General features: G+C 40.0%; 1 protein-coding gene across 1 annotated transcript in view; it reads right to left on the bottom strand.

Annotated features, from left to right (window-relative positions):
• Positions 1–24,414, bottom strand: part of tsnare1 (T-SNARE Domain Containing 1) — a 239,776-nt gene that overhangs the window by 63,871 nt on the left and 151,491 nt on the right. The window contains exons 9-10 of the mRNA XM_030394837.1: positions 21,111–21,183; positions 7,681–7,763 (exon numbers count right to left, since the gene is read on the bottom strand). Of these exons, the coding sequence (XP_030250697.1) occupies positions 7,681–7,763; positions 21,111–21,183 (156 nt within the window). The remainder of the gene's footprint in view (positions 1–7,680; positions 7,764–21,110; positions 21,184–24,414) is intronic.

Here is a 24,414-nt window from a genome sequence, read left to right as displayed (position 1 = left end):
TCGGGGTGGTGTTTGGAAGCAGAAACCCCTTTTCTTAAGCAGCTTTCTGCACTTCTTTCTGTTTCCATGCTCAACACATCACCAGCTCCTTGATCCTCTATTCCAGAAAATAAATCACTGGGGATTGGTGCCTTGTGGCGGCTTGGTGCCGAGCACCTGGTGGAAACGCTGTATACCAAGTTCAATACCAGGGAGGGACAGCTCCGTCTTTATAAAGTTTTCAGTAATCTTTTGCATGTTGTCCCCTTCGGTCCCCTCTGGATAGCCGGACTCGGATCTGTCCGGTATATTATTGTTCAGATGATTTGGTCAAAAACTATCTTCACTGAAAGTGAAGTGAAAGGCCTGTAGTTCGCAAGGTCCTTAATGTCTAGATCAGGTTTCAGGCTTCATTTTGTTTATGGTGCCAGTAATCTCATCATTGGTTATCCCGTTTCGTGTCCGTTTTCTTCCGCTTTATCCATGCGGGTCAACGGTCAGGGGTGATGTTACCGCTTTTATACCACCTTTTTTCAAGGTGGAGCGGGGGTACTGGGGCCAAATCCAGTGACTCTATGGGCGAAGGCCAGGGTACTCCCTGGATGAGTCGCCAGCTCATCGCAGGGCCCTTACTGATGGCAGTGGCTGCCACGAAGGTGCCAACTCAGGAGCAGTGTTGGGGTTGGGGTTCAGCATCTTGCTCAAGGATGCTTCGGCTTGTAACTCAGTCCCGCCCTGGGGAGCCAGGGATTCGAACCAGTGACCTTCCGGTCACTAGTCCTCAGCTCTACCCACTGAGCTACAGCCTCCCGTGTTTTCACTAAATTTAAACACACGACATTCTGACCCCAAAGATATCTCAATGTAGAAGCATGAACAAACTATTTCTTAACGCTAACATTTATCAGCAGAGGTAACGTGTTTTGATGCATTCTGATTGCAATAGAAATACTGCAGTGCCTACATTGGAATTTCTGATTATTGTGATGTAATTTATTGTGTCTTCAAAAGCTCTCTCAAATACAAAATACACTACAACCAGAACTGCAAAATACACTATGTTCAAAGCTACCTACCCTTACTGTTTCTCTGAATCTCTCTCCAACAACTGTCAACCTGCTTTCTGTGATCCCCTCATACACTGTCACAATGATTTATACCGAATGTAACGTAAAAAGTTGGAATTCCATAAAGTTGCTCATCAGATACATTTAGGACAAGAAATGGAAAAGCCTTGATCACCTGACAACATTCTGACTGCTACTCTACAGCAATCAGTGACAGAGAGCAGACTTTCACCTGAATGAAAATGTCAAAGCATGTAACAACAAATGTAAGACATTTGTTCTCTTACACCAGGATGAAAGAGACATAGAGTATTGGTGGGGAGTTGGGGTTGTTGAGTTCCAACTCAAACGTATGGAATTAGTAAACAGGCTTTTTAGTAATAGTAAAAATTGGCAGTTTCGTGAATTCACTATCAACCTTAAGACCAATAAGATAACAAAAAACTGCAACATAAATTTATATTCAGTAATTCTGTGAAATGCCCAAAAAGTGATGTTGATTGTTTCATCTGATACTCCTGCATTACTGAGTGTATCAAACATTACAGTAGCTAATCAAACTAAAATGCTGTATTAAGAAACATCTAAGAAATGTCTTTTTCAAATGTTTTATTTGAAGTCAGCTTTTCTCTTTCCTCCAACATATGCAGAACAGTTGTGGCTACAAGGGCAGAGCCAGAAGAGTGTCACTGACATCAACCTGGGTAACTTCAAACATTGTTATTTCCCCTCCTTCAAAGTAGCATAAAGAGTCCAGAGGGACTGGGTAAGGAATGATTGAAAAGTAAGCCAGCTTCCCTACAATCTGTCAGCGTTAGCCCATCCCTCCAGTCTGAGTGCAGTGATCAGTCAGAGCTTTAACACTGTGATTAGGTTATTCTTTTTCATTATCTTATTTGTCAAAAGGGCAACACTTTGTATGTGTCTGTCTGGGGATGAGTCCATTCATTCATCTACCCATTCATTTACCAGCCATCTTCCTTTCCTCCTTCCTTCCGCCTCTTCCTTTGTTCCTTCCACAATCACAACAGCCACCACTTTATATTATCCTCAATTAAGCCAGAGGAAAACTGTGTTACATTGATTTTTTTTTTTTTAGACTCAGAGGGATGTAGTCGCTCACCAGGAGATCAATTTCAGTTCTGAGGATGGATGGACTTTTCAGTCTTAACAATTACATCAGATAAAATCAATAATAACTACCGTTATTTCATAGTTCTTTCTTTTTTCTACGTGTGAAATGACTACAGCGTTTGCTCACTGAATTGCGAGAACATCTGTGTTTTATTGGTAATTATAGACCATCTTGTGCGGCAATCAACAATCAGAGTTCAGTGTGGTCCACTGAACACAGATGAGGTGATAAAACATCACTGCAACTAGAGGGACTTGCAGCGGGAAGAGTAATCTGCCTCCGGATAATGGATTATAGATTCAATTTATTTTCAATGTAAAGTGAGTAGACGAGGCGGGGCACGAGAAGAAAATGACATCCGCTCTTAATTGTCCATTGGTGGAGATGTGCAGTGGTGCATGTACAGCAGCATCGAGGAGTGTCCAAGACTACATCAGTGCTGTGAAGTATTGCATTGAACCTTTTTTCTTTGAAGCCCCCCCTTCACCCTCTCTGTTCCGCTGAATTTTATGTGATCACAATAGAGTCATTAACTTCACGCTACACTCCCTTGATATTGGGTAAATACAGGGTAAAATTGTTCATACAGCCCCTAATGGCAATTAAACTGGATTTAGAGGTCTTGTGAAAGCTCCAATTTACCCAAACAACCAATACTTGCCTGAACCTGAACCAGATCTCAGGTTTACACATATTGTCTAGTATCATCAGAGAGAGTCTGTAGCCTCTTTCACACTGCCGTTTGCATGCGGGGATCCTGCGCCAATTCTCCGCACCCGCCTCTGTGTGAAAGTTTTAGATGCGGAGAGAGGGGAAATTTCGCTCCGGCGCTGATCCGCCTCTGGAGGTAGTATCAGGGACGCATTATTGGTGAGCCGTCCCAGTGTGAACAAATAAGCCGGAGGCGCGGAGCGAGGGCGTGTCGGTCTGACAGTCTGATAACTGCACAGGTCCTTCACTCAACTAAATACAGAGAAATGTCCCACAAAGCAACGTTACAGGACCGAACAAAAGTAACGTAGTAACTGTAACTGTCTTTAGCAACTTATATGAGGAAAACAAATACCACAGCTGTATGTGGAGAAGCGTCCATCCTCCTGTCTGTCCTACCGACTCTTCGTCACATTTCTGCCAGAAAAACAGCGTCTGCCACCAGCAAAAAACTTTAACTCACCGAGTGTTTGTGATGAAAATAAATCACCGCGACCGTCAGCCCTCCGGACCGAGACTTCACCGAACTTTCCCCCAGAAAACAGCCTCCATCCCGCGAGTGACAGAGTCAGACAGCGTCCTGTTTACTGATGGTGATTATGTATAATTATGTAATTTAGCGTGAAAAACGTAATCCGTCACTTTCCAGGTGGGTCAGGATCTCAATCACTACACATTATAACAGCATCTATATGATTATAAACTGTCCGCGGATTTTGGATTAACGGGGGAACACCTGGGGAAACACCGACGTCATCAACATTACGTGTACCGTCACGCCTCTTTAGGAGCCGCAGCGCCGGCTTTGTGTGTGAATTACACACCTGAAGGCGGAGATGCTTCGCTCTGTGTGAATCACCATCGGCGGAGAATTGCCGAACCACCGCTCCGGAGATAATGCGGAGACGCTGTGTAAAAACGGCTTGTGTCTCTGATACGACTCACAGCACCTTTTTCATAAACTTTTTTTTTTTCCCATGCAGCACTGCTGCATAAAGAAATCCCTGTTGAAATAAGTTTCTACAGAGACAACACCTGTTATTTGGAAATGAACTCAGCAACGGGAGCTTTGCAGGAAGGGCAGACTACTGTTCAAATACACAAAACTTTGATTTAAATTCTAATGGGAATAATAAATATGTCAAGCTAGATTTTAGTGAAAGACTATAAAACAGAAATCATGTGTTCCGTTGTGCTATACACAGCACAAATTGGATTGTTTTAATTATAGGGTTAAACATTTCCAAGTTGATTTTCACTCCAAAAGTATAATTGTGAACACATTCTGATTCTACTAGTGTTGAGTGTTGGAGTTATTTGTTGTGATGGTGCTGCTATGGCAGCCTGGTTGTGTTTCCATTGTCTATGTCATGCCTTTTCCCCTCCTTTCTCCCTCACCTGCTCCTTCCCTGTGTGTGTCTGTGGGCGTGGCAGCAGCAGAAGAGTGGCACACCTGAGGAAGACCAACTTGTCATCCACTGCCTTTATCTACCTGGTCTCTTCACCACTTTGGGGCTAGATGTTTGTGTCTAAAGCTGTGATGTCATGGTGCTGCTACTTCATGTTTTCTGTGTTTTTGCCTTTGTGCTCATGTCCTTCGCTTTGTTGTCTTCTACAGTTATTTTCTGTGCGTTCTGCTCTGTGTTTCGCTCATGTGTTCACCTGGCTTCCTCTACACCGGCTCCAATCAACCTTCCTTGCCTGCCTGCCTGCATACTTGCAATTCCCATCATCTCGTCCACATCACCCTCCAGCTCGGTTTGTTGAATAAATCTTCACTTCACTACTTCCTGTCTCAGTTGTCTGCATTTGGGTCCTAAAATACAATCTCAACCGTAACAAGTGTTACATCACATCAGTGTTAAATCAACTCTGCAGAGATGTAATTGAGCTCTGCTCTCACTTTTCACTTCGGTCAGGAGACAAGTCAACGGCATCCTTCTCCTTGCATGCAGTTCTATACGGTAAGTGCAATTAAGTTCAACTTAATAAAACAATTATAAATTACCATAACACTAAACTGCAGTGTATATAATAAACATATGTGGTGAATGTATGCTGTACAAAGCCATGTTTGTCACCAGGACTGAACAGCAATTTCGTCCAGGTGATTAGCTAACAGTTACAAAAAACGTCTAAAAGTTTATTAAAGATGACTTAACAGCCATTCATATACAAGCTCAAAGCAATGAAAAACAAAGTTTTTATATTTGTATTTAATAAAACTGTTTTAGATTGGAACTAACAGTTGCAGGGTTTTTTTTTTTTTTTTTTTTTTTGCCTTCACCTTGATGAACATGGGGCTGCAAAATACATGTCAAACACGCGTTTCTTGTACGTTTCATGTATCTGCATAGGCATGTGAACAGGAACTTGGTATTAAAGGCATCTAAACCAAATAGTTTAAGGCCCTTGTATTGACAAGATCTGACATTACTGGCGCTTGTATGGCAAAAGTTACTCTTTAATGCTTTTGTATAATTTGAAAAAGCACTGAATTTAAAGTTCTCAAAATAAGGCCTTAACAGTATTGTGTTTTGATTAAGAGGGTCATTATTTTGTTCTTCAACTAATCTTTTCTAATTAACTTGACGGATATCTACACGTTTAATTCTTTTCAAGTTGGTAGATTTATTGTCAGACGACTTCATACCTTATAAAAATTCTAGGAGTTCTAGGAGTATAGGCATTAAAACACTGAGTCATGTAAACTGGAGCATTTAAGTATAATTGAATTAATATCAAGGTTTTGAGGCACTGTGATAAAAACATTGGAAATTTAGGCTGAACAGATTGAAGGAGTTTAAATGTTGTACATTGTAAATAGTTGAAGTTACCATGTAAGCAGTAACAGAAATATCAGCTGAAGTCTAACAGCTGACAGAAGTTAATTTTTCTGTTGAGTAAAAATCTACTGACACAGCTGATGTACAGAAGCTACAAGGATGTGAAAGTATCATGTTATGTGTAAGCACTGAAAAGCTTTCAAACTGTTAAGACATAGACAATGAAAAGTAAAAGACGCCAGTAGTTAAGTTACATTACTGTCAATCACTTAGAAAGCAAAGGGATGTAACCAGTTAAAGTTTAACTGGAGTACAGCAATGAAAGCAGTGAAAGCCACTCAAACATCTACTAAAAAGCGAAACATGAAACTGGTGGAATTTTTTAATTGATGTGTTACTTTTAGAAGTAGCGGAAGCAATGCAGAAAGTGTGCACTGTAAGCAATTGAAGTATTGGATGGTAAGAAAGCACTGATAGGAGGTAAAATATCTGCCAAACAAACAATATTTTCCCTTTCACACAATGAAGGCTAAAAGTGTTGATACAAGGAGGTGCATAGTATGTGAAAATGTTTAATTTTCAAATGATCACCATTTGATCAGTATATGTAGTGTATGTATAAGTTATAACGTCTGTCACTTTTACAGCGTACCACACATAAAAGAGTGATCAGATTTGATTCTGACTGTATGGAATGTCGACTTGCTCCTCTCCAGGTCCATCATGCTGTCTGTCTGTCTGACTCCATGCCTGCCTGTCTAACTTTTCCTTTGTTGTGTTTCTTCCATTCAGCTGCTCTGCCTCTGTAAAGACAGCGGCTGTCTTGGATTGGCGGAGAGCTAAATTGCTCAGCATGAGCTTGGTCACGGCTCAGCTCTCCTTGAGATAATGAAATGACAATTAATGGGAAAGCTGTTGCCAGTCGCTCATTTGTTCGCTCACCAGTCGAGCAGCAGCAAGGGGTGACAGGCAGAAACTACTGCATTTATGACACACTCTGTAAACTGCCCAGCAATCACTTCATATTGAATAGCTGCTGATATGACGTTGAAAATCCATGCAAATATATAACAATGAAAGTTGCACCCATGGTTCCCTTTAAAGTCAATATAATATTGGTAACAGAATATTCAGAACTGAATAAATAAGAATTTCTACCTTTTACTGACACTTTATTTAATCACTGATTGACTAAAATGTCAAAAATGACTAAAATAATTTCTGGGAATTTCAAGATATGTTACAGGTACAGCTGAATGTTCAGATGCAGCGCTGAAGCTGTGCAACTCATGTAAAAAGGTATATTCTTTATTAACCCAGTTATGTTTAAGTTAATACATTATTGACCATAGCCAGAGGCCTACACAGCACCGAGCCACTCTGAGCTCTGGCCTACTGAGATAGTCCCGAAGAGAATGGCAGAAGACACATATATTTCCTTGAAAAGAAAGAGCAAAAGTCGACCCTTGGGCATCTCATAAAACGTCTCTCCAGTGTGTGCTTTGAAGTGGAAATTCTAGCCAACCCAAAAACCACAGAGAGAGAGAGGGAGAGACATTTTCTATATAATTTTTTGGCTGCAGTTTTTTCCCATTAACGCATTTTCCTCTCTAAGTCAATACACTTGGAGGACAACTGTATAAGGCAAATGTATAACCATTATCTCAGTAGACTTGCCCATGGAATTGGAATTATATTTGTGGTTTAGTGTTTTTATAAGACTTCAGGCAAGCACTTTATGTTTTCTGTCTCTAAAGACAATTAATTGAACTGAAGGAAAAAGCTAGTAAAGTATGACATAAAATTACATCATCTCTGTTATTATGCTTGTGGGGGATGTGATAAAACTATGTAATCTAGTTAGGAAAGTCCCTGTTTGCATGGCTGATCAAGCTAAGCTTCGTGTGAGTGCATTACAAAGCAGAAACTCAGTCACCTACACAAAATTAAAACTGAACAAATTGAATGCAAAGTGTGGAGCACACTGGGCAGACAACTGTACCTGGTATTGGTTGGCCTTTGCAAGCTCCTGATTGGCTGATTCCACGTTGGATGATGCAGTTTGGATGTAATCTTCAATGCTGTCTGAGGACACAAAAAGCAGATTTGTTATTAGACACTTGACAGTTCCCCATTTGTCATCATTTCCATTCTCTACCTGTCCACCAGATACCTAAGACTTTTACATCTGTCCTAGTCGCCTGACTCCTGCATCGACCTGCTCACGTGTTTCCCCTTGTTTCCAGTTACAGTATGCCCCCATCAGCCCTGCAGTATACAATCCTTCCACTCAATCCCTCCCTGACTGTCGATGCTGTTATGTTAGTCCCTGGGAGAGGGGAAGAAGGGATACTTACTGAAGGGTATGGAACAGGCTTAAAAGGGGGCAAATAGAGGGCAAAGGCCAAGGGCTATGAATGATCTGCTGCAGACTTTAGTTGTTCATACTGTGATATGTCTACTGTCATCACATCAAGTCAAGAAGATACTACACTCCACATAACTGTTGTTTGTACAGGGTTAGGGTTCCAAGCACATTACCAGTGAGCAGTGGTGGACAGTAACGGAGTAAATTTACTTGAGTACTGTACTTAAGTACATATCCAGAGGATTTGTACTCTACTTGAGTATTAGAATTCTTTGGTACTTATTACTCTTACTTAAATACATTTCCAAGACAAATATTTTTACTTTTACTCGAGTTAATTTCTAGGAAGGCTGAAAAGTACTCGTTACTTTCAGGTCTGCTCTTTTTTTTTCTTTTTTTTTCTAAAATACTATTGGACACAAGCTGTGTTTGTCAAAGAAGGAAACCTATCACAATGCACGCTCTCCACTGGGATCTACGTAAAAGCAGAAATACGTCATCCCTCCCCATAAGGATACCACCAAAGTAGCAACCCTCTCGACTGCGTTTGTCAACACAAAACCGCGACAATGGCTGCATCAGATGTAGTTTTTTGTAAAGCAGTGATTCTCAACCAGTGGTCTGGGGACAACATTGGTCTTTGAGGGGGTTCCAGTTCCCAACTTAGCTAAATGATAGAGAGTTAGTTGGACGGTGCAGGTTCATTTGGTTACAGTTTTAATGATTGTTAATAAACATCTGCATCAGCAACATCTACTGCAGTGATGTTGCTAGGTACGCGTCCTGCGTCCCTGACGCATTAAAATCTGAAAGGACGCACTAAACTCACTATCCATGAGTCCCGGGGACGCACCTCATTTTTCCCATGAAAAACGATACATTGTGAACATTAAACAACTTGTGTTTAAGCACAGTAACTGGCAAAAGAAACCTTCTTGTTAGCAGACCGGACAAGCACTGTTTCAACCCTCTGTGCATCTACTCGGCACCAGACATGATCCCCTGTACAAAGTATCGTGACATCCTAATTTAGCCGCTACCAAAACAACTAGCCCGTCACTGCTGATTTCATTTCAACCAGGGGCGTCGCACCCGTGGGGGATGTGTGTGTTTTAACACCCACACTTTTCCCGGTGAGAGGGTTCAACACCCACCCTTTTTCTGCAGTTTTTCTGCAGTTTTGCACAAATGCCTTACTGCAGCCGGAGTGCGACCGGCTGATGATTGACTGTTCTGCCTTAAGTCCCGCCTCTCTTGCTATGTTAGATTTATTGTTCAGCTCGTGCTGATGAGGCGGGATCTACCGTAAAATACCAAATAATATCTGGGTGTGTATATGTCTCAACCACTTAACAGACCAGGCATATATTTGGGACAGGCGTTTAATTCCCTCCTCACAAAAATCCGGGTTGAAAATGTCACAAACTTCTCCAGCTTCTCTGTGAATTCTCTGGAAACGGAGAGCAACCAAAAACAATGTCTGTAACGTTCTCTGATGATTATAAACATTGATTACTCCTGATACGTTCAGTATACAGGTCGACACCAAACCACAGGTAGGCTTTCAGTAGGCTTCTATTATAGATATTATAATCAAACGAATCAAGACAGATGTCACATTTACATGTCAGGGTGTGGTTATTATAGACACAGATTTAATATTTAAGTGTCATTTATCATCACCCCCCGACCCAAAATTGTGTTAAACAAAAACACCACCACCACCACCACATCCATCCCCCGCACTTTTGAAAAGCTTACTACACTGGTCACAGGTCAGCAGACTATTTGAATTTTAGTAATTTATTTTGGTGCTATTTATGTTGCTACAACTATGCTGTTTGATTTGAATGTCATATGCCACTGTGACAGTTGCTTTGCAATAAACTTTTCAGATTTGGAATTTTATTTGTTTAATTTCAGATACATTTTGAACATACATGAATATATCCGTTTATTATAACCATATCATACCACCATCAAAGGAGTTTAACACTCAATAAAATTTAAGAAAGAGAATAATATAAGAAAGAAATACATTTTTTTAACTGGGGAGTAGGGACCCATTGAATTTCCCAGGGACCCACTCAACTCACCACCTGTGGGTCCCGGGGACTCACTACATTGAAAACCTATTAACATCACTGTGCTGTCCTCCTGTGATCCCATTCATTGTATTTGTTTTTATAGGTGTTTCTGCAGGCTTTATATAACATTGTGGTTCTAAAAGCAAGCACATCAGTGCAGGTGGTTTCAAAGAGTTAATTCTCAGAAACAAGAGTTAAAAGGTCCTTAAATTCATTTAGAAAAAATTATAGTAATTCATTGATGTGAAAAATAAGAAATGTACTCTTACTCTTACTTTTACTTAAAGTAAATTTAAAAGCATGTACTTTTGGATGCTTAAGTACCTTGTCACACTGAAGTACCTCAGGATAAAAATTGTCACACTGAAAGCATTAGTAACTAAGTTGTTACACTGAAAGGTATCAGGAAAAAAATTATCACATTTAACGGCATCAGGAAAAAAATTATCACACTGAAAGGGATCAGGAAAAAAGTTGTCACTCTGAACGTCATCATACTGAAAGGTATCAAGACAAAAGTTGTCACTCTGAACGTCATCATACTAAAAGGTATCAGGACAAAAGTCGTCACATTGAACGTCATCATACTAAAAGGTATCAGGACAAAAGTTGTCACTCTGAACGTCATCATACTGAAAGATATCAGGAAAAAAGTTGTCACTCTGAACGTCATCATACTGAAAGGTATCAGGACAAAAGTTGTCACTCTGAACGTCATCATACTAAAAGGTATTAGGACAAAAGTTGTCACACTGAATGGTATCAGGAAAATCAGTTCCTACAGAGGTCACATAAGTACGGTGGCCGACAAGGGCAAATGCGCAGTAACGGCCAAACGTTGCAAATACATAAACGAGCAGAACCAAAGACACGCAAAACACATGCAACAACAAAATGCTGCAAACAACGAAACGATGCAGAACCAAAACAACACAAACCCCAAAACACATACAACAGAGAGGTGTAGCAAGCTTTTCAAAAGTGCGGGGGATGGATATATATCAGTGGCGCCGCCAGCCGGAATCCTTTTTTTTGTGCCCCTAAACACAGGCGCGAGCTTGGACTTACGCACAGCCACTCGAGAGAACTGCTATTGCAGGGCTGGACTGGCCATCGGGAGTACCGGGATTTTTCCCGGTGGGCCGATCAGTAATAGGCCGATGGATCAATAGGCTAGCGATGAGCCTGAGATAAACATGCGGGGATGAGTTATCAGCAAACGGGCACGCCATGAGAGAGTGTACCCCAAAATGATCAGGGCGATGGAGAAACAAATGTACGCCACCGTGAGTGACAGCAGAGATGAGGAGTTTGCCGCGAGTGCTGGTTGGCTGAATCATTTCCTCCCCCGCAACAACTTCACCTGCAGAAGACAACTATTGCCCAGAAGGATGCCGGAGAATTCACTGAGAAGCTGGAGAAGTTTGTGACATTTTCATCCCGGATTTTTGAGAGGAAGGAATTAAACGCCTGTCCCAAATTGCCGCCTGGTCCCAAATAAACGCCGTGTCTGTTAAGTGATTGAAACAAATAAATGAGAGAGCCATGCATTGGCTCGGCCCACAGTGCTCAGCTGCAGACACAGCAGAGCGGTGACGAGACGGGACTCATCATGACTGACAGGCATCAAGGCCACTCAGCGTGACCCTACCGACCCGCCCCCAGCTATTTCATTCACAACAACAGGACCTGTGGCAATTCTGGACAGCTGTTTTGTTTTGTTTTTCTTTCTTCCTTCATGGGCCCCTGACGGCGTCTGGGCCCCGGTGCAGCTGCACCGCCGGTACTTACGCCACTGTGTCTTCTACAAATGCCGACCACGTTTGCAAAGTCTGGATGAAAACAAATGCTGCATGTCTGCAGTGCACTGTCCAGGGTGCTGAACCGGGGCCGGATTGGAAGATTTGGTGGGCTAGATATTTAAATTATGCAAATCAGCGGGTGACACCAAACAACGTCTGCCCAAGCAAGTCAGCGCTTTTCTTTCTCTCACACAGTGACCTGGAGGGACGCAGCCGCATTTGAGAGGACAATCGCGCGTGTGTGCGCAATTGCGCATAGCGTGTGTTGCCCCTTCTCCACTACATAATACAGCTCGGCTCTACTCGACACAGTTTAGTATCTTTTCCATCACAACTGAGTTCTTCATAGTTCCTCATCAGCGGGGGCAACGTCGTCATATCATTGCGGCTACAGTCGCGTCATATCTTTTTCTCTCCTCTGGTCAGCTCCAAACTCACTTGTCTGCACTGCGATTACGGACCACAGCGTGGTTTTCCACACATCAGCCATTTAATTCGTGTCAGAATAACCACAGTGTCACAGATCATGTGGGCGCTGCAATCTGTTATTTCACTGATACTGAAAACATTAGATTTTGTATTATAAAAGTATTTTTCCACTTGTTGTATTTGCCTTTTCTGTGCGTACTTTGAAATTGAATCCTGTCGGCGCCATATATATATATATATATATATATATATATATATACATATATATATATATATATATATATATATATACATATATATATATATATATATATATATATATATATATATATTTAGGCTATATAAATTACACAAAAGACAAAGAAAATATATATTTGACCTATTTTGGCCATAAGTGGTCGTATTGACCGCACATCATTTTGCAGGGTCTCATTAACAATGAGTTCCCCCTCCGTGAAACAGCGTGCGGAGCTGTTCGGTGCTAAAGAGATGCGACTCTGACTGTGTGTCCTGCAGCAGCTGGCAGAGGTGCTGCGGGCAGAATACATGGACGGGAAAGCGGCCGCGGCAGTCGGCACAAGGTGGGCAGCAACGGAAGAAACCACCGCAGCAGCAGACACGGAGACGGAGACAGTGCCGGTCTGAGAGAGCTGCAAACGGAACCAAACCTCGGACACTTGAAATGCCACAAGCCCGTGTGTGGTGACTGTGAGGAGAGCGGAGGTAGTCTGCAGACTGTGACCAGTGATCAAAACGGCTCTGTTTTGTTTTAGATCAGCTCCTTTCAAGCTTTTCTAGTATTATTGTTATTATTATTATTTTATGTGTTAAAATAAAATGTTTCATAATCAAATCGTGATCATATATCAAAATATATGCAATAATTACGGTTTACTATGTGCATGATATGAATATTTATAAATGTATAATTAAGCGTGTTAAAATGTACATATTGGTGTTATTTCGTTTGAAAAAAAATCATGACACAATGAATGCATTCGTCACTCAGTTGGGTATTTACATGAGAGATTATAGAGTTTAATATCTAGCGGTCACAATGACCGCTTATGACCGTTCTAGTAGAGTTGGAGTTCAGGCCCTTCTAGTGTTAACAAGAAACATTTTGCTTATGCAAAAAAATAATAATAATAATAATCTTTTTAAACCAGATATATTATATTAAGGTTTGTGTCGTTTTGGTTCTGCATCGTTTCTTTGTTTGCAGCATCTTGTTGTTTGCAGCATTTTGTTGTTGCATGTGTTTTGCGTGTCTTTGGTTCTGCTCGTTTATGTATTTGCAACGTTTGGCCGTTACTGCGCGTTTGCCCTTGTCGGCCACCGTACTTATGCGACCTCTGTTGGAAACTGATTTTCCCGATACCATTCAGAGTGACAACTTTTTTCCTGATACCTTTTAGTATGATGACGTTCAGAGTGACAACTTTTGTCCTGATACCTTTCAGTATGATGACGTTCAGAGTGACAACTTTTGTCCTGATACCTTTCAGTATGATGACGTTCAGAGTGACAACTTTTGTCCTGATACCTTTCAGTATGATGACGTTCAATGTAACAACTTTTGTCCTGATACCTTTCAGTATGTTAATTTTTTTCCTGATGCCATTAAATGTGATCATTTTTTTCCTGATACCTTTTAGTGTGATAATTTTTTTCCTGATGCCGTTAAATGTGATCATTTTTATCCTGATACCTTTCAGTGTGACAACTTAGTTTCTGATACCTTTTAGTATGATGACGTTCAGAGTGACAACTTTTGTCCTGATACCTTTCAGTATGATGACGTTCAATGTAACAACTTTTGTCCTGATACCTTTCAGTATGATGACGTTCAATGTAACAACTTTTGTCCTGATACCTTTCAGTATGATAATTTTTTTCCTGATGCCGTTAAATGTGATCATTTTTTTCCTGATACCTTTTAGTGTGATCATTTTTTTCCTGATGCCGTTAAATGTGATCATTTTTATCCTGATACCTTTCAGTGTGACAACTTAGTTTCTGATACCTTTTAGTATGATGACGTTCAGAGTGACAACTTTTGTCCTGATACCTTTCAGTATGATGACGTTCAATGTAACAACTTTTGTCCTGATACCTTTCAGTATGATAATTTTTTTCCTGATGCCGTTAAATGTGATCATTTTTATCCTGATACCTTTCAGTGTGACAACTTAGTTTCTGATACCTTTCAGTGTAACAACTTAGTTACTAATGCTTTCAGTGCGACAATTTTTATCCTGAGGTACTTCAGTGTGACAAGTTTTTTTTCTTAGGCCTTTTGGTCCAATGACTATTTTTCATGTGGCTGTTTTGTGCGAGTGTGACAGAGCTTTTCCTGAGACCTTATACCTTTTCATCTGAGGTCTGACGCTGAAGCCTGATCCTGAGGATGTCCTAAAATGTACACCGTACGACTAAGCTACTTTTACTTGTAACGGAGTAGATTTTGAACAGTAGTATTTGTACTCTTACTCAAGTACTGGGGTCGAGTACTCTGTCCATCTCTGCCAGTGAGCATTCAAAGTTTTAGTAGGCACATTGTAAAACTATCTTAATGCCAAGCTAGGCTAAACACAACTCGACTCCAGCTTTGTACTCAACACACTAACATGTGTTTCTTCCCATATTATTCTTGTAAAAAAAGTTCAATTAATCATATTTCCAAAAATGTTCAACACTCCCTGTAAGTTCAAACAATGGTGAGTAACACTGTTCATTTGATCACTCTCCAGAGTTGGCTGATTGATGTCACATGTATCAGGTTTGGCTATCAAAGGTAAAATTTATATTGCAAGATGCAGCCCCTTATTGGGCTAGAATTGTGATGATTTGCATATAAACTCTAACGTATACATGTTTACACTTAATGCATGTTTAAATGGTAATAGTTTAGCCTTAATAACTAAGCATTGACTTAATATAGTTTTGCACATTTTTTCTTCTTTTTTTTGGTGCAAACCAAAAAGGCAGAAAATAGAGCAACAATGTGTTCACTCTATTATCTGATAGATAACTCTCATCATCAGTTAAAATCCCCCCAAATTACCAATTTGTGTTGTGAGCAATCAGACAGTAATCAAAGGTCATTGTCTGGTGTTTTTGTAGTGTCATACTTTTATCATCATTAGTCCTCTTGAAGTACATTAACATTCACAGAGTTTGCAGAATGGCACCATCCTAAAAGCTCTTGCTCTCCAAATTCCAGTGGTAGTACTTGATATTTTCACCCACAAATTAACTGAAAAAATACCAGACACCTGAACATAATTTCACCATCTTCACATCAATACGCATACTAACATCCAGCCAAGAAGCAATTTTAAAGATTTTACTAAATCAAGAAATAAAGTCTACAAACAGTATCCTCTGTCCTCCGAAACAGCACAGTCAATGTTCTCTGCTCTAATCATTGTGTGTCCCAACTTGCTGAATCATCCTGACCTCAGTAAAAGGATTAACTTTTGTTTATATTTTTTTTACTCACTGCCCACTGAGCCTTGACAGTACATTGCATGACAGCCCTCAGTGTTACAGCAGACTATTGGTCAAATAGTTAACACAGTTAAAACATTAGGGCCTCCTTTGAAAGCTGCCAATACACAGAAGTTAATGGGATGAGGGAAAACATGTTTAATGAACTGGATGGACCAAAATATTCAGTGTTACCACATAATTACCAACATATACTGGTTGATAACGGTGAGAGTGCTATTGATTTTTTTTGGTGTAGTGAGAGTAAAAGGCTGCAGCCAGTCCAGAGAGGTGGAGAAAGACTTCTAATTCTCTCATGCTGTGACGGCCACTGATAATTACTGCACCACCTGAGCTCTTAGAGAATTAACTTTTGAACTGAAGTGGGAGGTAGGGTGAATGAATTGTGCTGATTGACTAACTGCACTGACTCCTTTGTCGAGTTGGAGAAAGCAGAGGAATACATGTTTGGACTCACTAGCTAAAGATCAGCATTGGTTGACTCTGTACTGACTCATGCTGTCTTCCAGTCTCTCTCGGTTCCTGCCTCTCTGGTCAGGGGCTGTGCTTCCTTATAACTTTGGTGATCTCCAGAATTTCTATGTAGTGCCACCAGTAGATTGGCATTATTGTGGACAACTATTTCATGAATTAACATGAAATTATGTGCACACATGCAGGTTATCCACTATGCTGATTCCTTACTTTTCCTCCATGGCCACCATCAGGTCTAATTTGAATCTGCCCAGTGTTTTAGTTTAGAACCAAATACCTGCTAATCTAATTGCATTCCTATCAGCCTTAGCCAGCTAACATTTTTATTTACTTCAACCACTCAATAGAACACAGTTATAACAAGACTGCACTGAATCAACCCATTACCTTACTATTGAATCTTCCATATTGACCCAGTATTGGTACTTAGCAGCTGCATCTTTTAACATGCTGGTACAACCCTTAAATGTTTTATGTTTATTTTTCTCCAATCAGAGAAATGAACCTACAAGCCAAATTGTCAGAACTAGTGCCTAATATTCCTCATACTCATATTTGTATTCATGAGTCTCTTATTTTTATTTCATTAAAACCACAAAGGGAGAAAACCTTTGAGATTTTCAGTGCCATCTTCTGGTGACTTTCATTCAACCATTACAAATACAAATTAAACACAGATCTGTAGTTATCCAATAAAGGTAAAGCCCCCAGCATGTCCAATCCCAGAATATTTTAATCACCCTGAAAACCAAAAAGGAATGAACTCTTTTGATGTAAAAATGAATACACGTTTATAACACCTCTTTTGTGTGGTGTGCCTGTGTGCCGAACCAACCTTGTTGATTGTGTATCTCGACTCACAGGCTTTAATAAAGTGTGTCCATAGCCAGCATGAATAGGCCATAAAAGCACTAATCCTTCCTTCTTGAGCTTATTCATTTCTTTGTATAACCCGCCGCTTTTGCTACAAACGCCTCCACAGCACAATCACATATTATTCATATCCGCCACTACACCAAAAAAGCCTTGTTCAAAAAAGGCCAAAGGCAATTTCAGTGCATCTCCTTTTAAAGGGGGGAGGTTCATTATTACATATCTGTGTAATGATCAGATTGGACTTCTGCTGCAGTCATGTCATGACTGTCATGAACTCTTCCACAGCTTCATCTTCTATCTCTCCGTTCACTCATTTGGATGGGAGCACACTGTGTTCCCCGACCTTCCATGTCTAAAATAACGTAGAACAGAATTTAAAAATTCAAATGACAAAATTGCTGAAAAACCTGGAGCTCTTCATGCATTTCAGATTGAACTGTACAAGCATGAGGTGTAGCTAAATTCATAAATAGAAGAAAGCTGATTCATTTTTTTCTTTGTCGCACTGAGGAATTGACATGCAGAATGTGGTAAAGTGCACTTTCATTTATAAACTGTGCAGTTTTTAGAAAACCTTACTGCAGGTAGAACAAACCAAATACAGAAACACTGAAGGTTGCACAGCACAGAACAGGAATGCTGCAAAACAGTTGAATATTTTTTTTACTTATTTATCCAGGGTTAGGGTTAGGGTTATATTTTTATTTTCCAACAGTCAGTAACTTTGTGAGTCATGGCAACACAAAGCGTATCGGGTGTGTCTCGGCATAATCAACATGTGTTTTTTTAACCATGATTCTTATTTAAAATTGTTATCAGTGATCTCGCAGCAGGGGCTTGACAGCTGACGAAAAATCACCTGCTGAAGCGTGACACCAATGATGAAGGCAGCACTAGGGGCATGACATAGTTTAAGGTTTGAGAGCAGTGTAGCATAACACATTTTTCATTTTTGATTTGGTTGGTACCTGCTCTTCAAAGGTTCATTGTGCAGGCTTTAGTGGCATCTGGCAGTGATGTTGCAGATTGCAACCAAGTGAACAGCCCTACAGTGGCAGCTAGAAAACGAAAAACGTGCAAAAAAGGCCACTCTAGAGCCAGTGTTTGGTTTGGTCAGTGCAGTGCAACATGGTGGAGTCCGTAGAACAGGGGCTCCTCCCTATGTAGATACTGTATGAAAGGCTCCATTTCTGCCAATATAGCCTCCAAAATCCTACACACCTAGTAAAACAGATTTTAACTTTCAGTTAGTAGGTGTAAGACGCCTGCATACTGGTGATTTACATTCCAGGCTTTCATTCAGCAGACAAAAAAATGACATATTGAAACTCTCCAACGGTGTGGTCAGAGCGTTGGCTTTTAGACTTCCTTACTGGGATGCACAATAAATTCAAAACTATTGTTGTAGGTCGTTTGTTTCAATATGGTACAGGGTCATGAAATTGATGAATGATAAATTACATGTCCAAAGACAAGTGTGTGCATTATCCATTGCTCTAAATATTAGCCATTCTAATTAAGAATAGTGCATTGAGGAGAAAGAAAAACAGAAAAAAAAACAAACAGGTATTCTATTCTAGTAGAATTGGGGTAAGGCAGTCTGAGTCAGCCAGCCCTAAAGGGTATTTAAAGGGCATCTGCATTAGCCTGATTGAAGGCAACAGACAAAAGGACACTCTACAACAAAAAGGCAGCAATTAGCAAAAGTTATTGCTCCCCATTCCTCATTGCACACACACACACACACACACACAGCTGCTCAGTTTACGCCTAACAGTCTTGCCCCATAAAAGAGAAATGTGCACAACGCATTTGTGATTACACTATTAATCTACAGCAGGTCCCGGTCAGCAAAATCTTTAGGAGTCCAAGCAGTCTATTTTACTAGTCAAGATTCTTCTCCTTGTTCTTCTCCTTCTTCTCCTTCATCTCTGACTTCTTTTCAGAAATCACAACAGCCACATGTCCTACGGCAAATAGGTTGGAAAGAGAATGATCTTTTGTCCAGATGGTGGTGCAGTAACAACAAATGTTAGGTCTATGTTTTGGACTAAATTTTTTTTTAACCAAAAGCCTCAGAAATGAAATCATTTGACTCTTGGTTTCTGTTATTGAGACCAATATTGAACCAATTTTGACCATTTTGTTTTGCTATCACTCCTTTGCTACCATTAAGTCTGTAGGTCTAAGTCTGTAAGTTTGCCATTCATAGACTGATATTTTTAACAGTAAACATTGATAAGTCAAACTGTTTTTCCCAACATTATCCTGTCTTAAGATAACCTTAGGCCATACTGCATTAATGTTCTTTTTTGACCTGGGATGTATAATATGAGACAAATTCTTAATACACTGTCCTGAACTTCACAAAGAGATTTAATGGTTCAATGGATAAGGGTATTAAAAAACAGACAGGAGGAGTTGACTCCTAATGCATACTCTTAAAGACTTCTATTGAGCACAAATCAACTGAATGAAAGTGAAAACAACTACAAACTTGTATTTACTGCACATTTCACAAAACAAACACTATATTGTCCAGTATGTGCATCTCTCGTGTTTATTTATGTGGGTGAACTTGAGCTGCTAAATCTTGCCTGATTTTCGTACTTAAACCTAAACTATATATTACGTTTATAGTTAGGTTGGCACCTAAGTTTAGGTCATAGTAAAGTACTTCCACAGTTGACCTATATGGTCAGTTTTTCTGATGAGGACAGGCTGTAGTGTACATACTCACTAGATTACCGAATATGTATTAGTCCACGGCTGAAAATAGTCCACAGCAATTGCACTGTTTTCTTCTGTTTGAATAACATTTACTAAAACCTAGTGTTTCACTGAGCCTTCATTTGGAACCTGTTACAGCCAGTCAAGTTCTGTCGTGTTGTGCTTGCAAAGGTGCCATGAGAGGCTGGGTGGAGTTTTACCTCACCGGAGTTGCGGACACACGTACACCTGCAGAACATTGGCAATCAGCACCTGCTTAAAATCCCTGGTCCTCACACTACCTGCTGCCAGATGGTTTCATCAAACCGACGTGGAATATGGCTCCTGATAGGCGCTTTACTAAGCCTCGCGTGTCCAACTGTCTTTTGTTCTACCTCCAGTATTCACCTGCAACCCCAACTACCAATGGGTCCACACCCCGCAACCCAGCTGTCAGCACCCCTGCAGCCAGCACTCCCGCCACAAGCTCACCTGAGCCTCCACACGCCACCAGGTCCAATGGTGTCAGTTCACAGTACAAAAGACAGAGTAGGGAAGTCAGAAAGTATCGAGGGATGGACTAACACAATATTTTGATTTTTATTAACTAATTAAAAACAATAGAATAACAGTGGTCATATCCATTAAAGGAATAATTGGGAACATTTGATCCACAAACCCATCACAAAAAATATTTTCCAGGTACCTCTCTTAGACTGTGCCATTGTTTGAAGTTAGCCAGCCAATCCTCCAGTGAATGTTCATGATGGAGCCAGACACAGCTAATAGCAGATTTCAGACCCAGCAGCAAAGTGTCCATATCTGCCCTATATCTGTGTCCTAACTTTCATTTTGCTTTGCCAAGTCTAAATCACTGCAGGGTGTGGAGAGCCGTTTACAGATATCAGGGTGTCTAAATGGATTTTCTCTAACAGACCACTGTTTGAATAAACCCAGAGCATATTGCAGCTCATCAACGAATCTCAACAGCGTGGCAGCAAGGCAGAGGTTAAAAACTTTGTTTTTCCCAACAGAATTTTCCAGCTCATGTTATTAATCAAGCACATCAAATTAAAATGTGACCACAAAGGTTAACTCTGCTAATTGGAACAGCAATGTAAACAATATTAAACAAACACAGAGCCACACACTAACCACACACACAGTATCTTACCTATGGCGTCTCCTTGTTCATGGATCATGCTGGCCAGATCCTTCATGATTTGACTGACGTCCAGCATGTCTCTCTGTGTAGAAAATAATACACAATACATACAAATATTACACCACTGTTTAATTGTATGACATTACCATACCTTTGACCTTATTGATCAGTTAATCTCAAAACCATTGATTTAATGTAATGGCCTTGCCATCAGCACAATTGTCATCATGATTTTTTTTTTCTTAATGTAAAGCTATTACCTGGATTCTGAAACATTTGCACAATGGTTTATCACATGTCCAGTAGACATACTGCTTGTCACTGGATGTCGCCTTTGATATGTGACTGACAAACACATTCCCACTCCCAACTCATCAAATACTGCAGCCTGATCAGTGGCTTTTCGAACCAGACTACTTAGCCTTTTGTGCAGTGTGTGTTTGTGATTGTGCCAGCACTTTCTCTTTCCACATTGAGTTAGCCTTTAATAATTATCAATAAAGGTGATGGACTGATTATCCTTTACTCTCATTAAAAGAGAGGATATTATTTTCATGTCTGGGACATTTTCTGCACATATAGACGTTGAAACTGAGGTGAAACACTGGCATTAAGTTGATATGACTGGTTACAGATTGTTTTAAAGTCAGTTTTTTTTTTTTTTTTTCAGAAAAAAACGTGACACAGAAATGAATAGGTGAGACACAGAATCGCTTGATCACGCTGAGCTGAAGCCTTGCCCGTGACATGTGTGACTGACACTGCTCACAGGGCTGCTCTTACCTGTTTATATGGGCACTGAAAGAAAAAGCAAAACATTCAGCCACGCGTCGCTCATGCAGGAAATGTTGCCTGGCCGTTAAGCTTCAAAGAATGGTGCTCTGCCTACCTCTCTAGAATCAGTTTTGCAGGTGAAGGTTAAAGTGAAACTCTCGCCAGAATGCAACCTAGGGTCTTTTTGTGAAAGTACCCGAGTCAAACTTTTGTTCAAAAGCATAATTATGAAGAAATTATTAATATTATGATATTATGATGCTATCATAGTATTTGCCTCTAGCACTCCCAGTGAAAATTATTTTGACCCGAAAACGAAAATACGGTGAATCTTAAAAGTGGCGCTTTCATCGTAATTACGCTTGTTTGACTCGGGTACATTGACAAAAAGACCCTAGGTTGCATTTTGGTGAGCGTTTCACTTTAAGTTAGCAACAATACATATGCTATGTCTGGTTGACTTAACTAAATTAGGCACAAACAATATTTGGTTTGTTTAAGGAAAATATGCTACTTTGAGTTATGAGTTAATAAGTACGTTCAGACTTGTAAGTCACTTAAATTATTCATGTGGCACAAGTAAATCACTTACACATCTTCGCACCTTAACTTACTTTCGCAACATAACTTTGATTCTCGGTCACACTCAAGACATGAAACCTGGTCTCTAGGTGGGTAGTCTAGTGAAAGATCCATCCAACCACTTCAACCACGCTGACCATTTTTATCCCTCTCCATGACAATGGACAGGGAGGACAATGCTAGAGGGGTACCTACGGTACAGCATCAAACTTAGCGTAGGACCTCTGACCAGGGTGCTGTAGTTGACGCGTTGGTAGTGAGAACGTTCTGGAGACATCACTCTTCCTTTGGTGTTGCCTTTGATATGTGAGGTAATAAGGCTAATTAGCTACTTGAAAGAATAATCTACTGATTGATCATTGATCATTCCACCACTATAACATTGTTGGAATCACATTTTTTTTTTATTTATTACACACATTCTTCCTCCTTGTGAAAACCTGGGGTATACTGTACATTATCAGCAATGCAACTTGAAAAATGAGCTCAGTCAGAGACTCAGCAGTGTTATGCTAAAAGTGGCTTATTCAGTCTCAAGTCTCTAACCACGAGCAGAGATGACGATTGGACTGCAGAGGTTTGATAAGCTCCTTCTTTCTGACTCCACACTAACAGATTTGGTTCATTTTCAGACTTGTAGTCTGACTCAACAACATTACTTAACGACATTTATGAGACTTTACAGAGCTCCCACTGTGTGCAAAAACAATGTGCAATAACAGCAATGTGCAATGTTTAGGGATCTGAGATATTAAATGAAATACCAACTATGTGCAAAAAAGTGTGCTGGGTTCCTGAGATAACAAATAACAGCAGAACAAAAAAAAACAAAAAACAACAATCAGTCTTAAAGTGACAGTGAAGTGTATAGTTGAGTCCTTTTGAAGGAAATTGAAGGAACCCTGCCTTGTGATTTGCTCTCATATAGTGTAGAACAAATGAGACAAAAAGGACAAAAAGAAAAGAGCCATCAAATGAGACTTAAAAAATACATTTTCTCACAAATTGGTCCTTTAAGTCACACTCAGATCAAAACTGTTCATAAGACAAAAATGTTAAATCAGACCCCTGGAGTACCTTTAAGTTCCAATATCAGCTAGAGTCTGAGCTGTTATGGAAGCAAGCACACACACACACACACACACACACACACACACACACACACACATATTTATATTTATATCTATATCTATATTTAGCGCATTTAGCAGACATTTTTGCCTAAGGCGACTTACGGTAATTTATACATTCATTCTGATGGCGGTAGCTGTCATTTTCACCAGAACTATTGATGAAACAACTGTCTGGTTTGGTGACCACGTTTGCTGTAGTTTGCCATGTGTAAAATGGTGAATTGCTTCTTGCCTCCAAATTGGGAATGTTACCATTACCAATTATTGTGTTTATTGTTTTCTTTATCAATCAGTTTATTGTTTTGTCTATAAAAAAGGCAGTAGTTAGAACCCATGCTAATCAGTTTGCTTGTTTGTCTGATCAACAGTGCGAAGCCCAATTATATCCTGTTAACTATCATAGAAGTCTAACAGAATCAAACAATATTAAAACCTGAGAAACTGGAAAAAATAAACTTCAGCAGTGTTTTCTTATAAATAAAACAAAAGTTTGGTTTGTGTTCTCAATATTGGTGGCATCTAACAGATTCCCCTGAGAGAAACATCAAATTAAACTGCAGTAATGTCTTGTGCCACTTCAGATGCTCTGCTCAAGTCCTCAGCCACAGTTTGCCACTCTATATGCATGGATTTGTAAAAAAATTTAATTCTGAATCAAGTCCATGTCCCTTTAATTAACAAATTTGGTGGATTTGTTTAATCCTAAATGTTGTGCTTGGCATGATTTAAAAAAAAAAAAAGTTTTTGTTCAATTATTTTTATGTCAGGGCACAGAATAAACTGGAGCAACTGTGGTTGACCGCAGCTAATTCTCCACAGTCTCC

Source organism: Sparus aurata, chromosome 17 (assembly GCF_900880675.1).
Source record: "Sparus aurata chromosome 17, fSpaAur1.1, whole genome shotgun sequence".
Taxonomy (NCBI): domain Eukaryota; kingdom Metazoa; phylum Chordata; class Actinopteri; order Spariformes; family Sparidae; genus Sparus; species Sparus aurata.
Note: the sequence above shows the minus strand (reverse complement) of the source record. Positions and strands in the feature narration are given on the sequence as shown.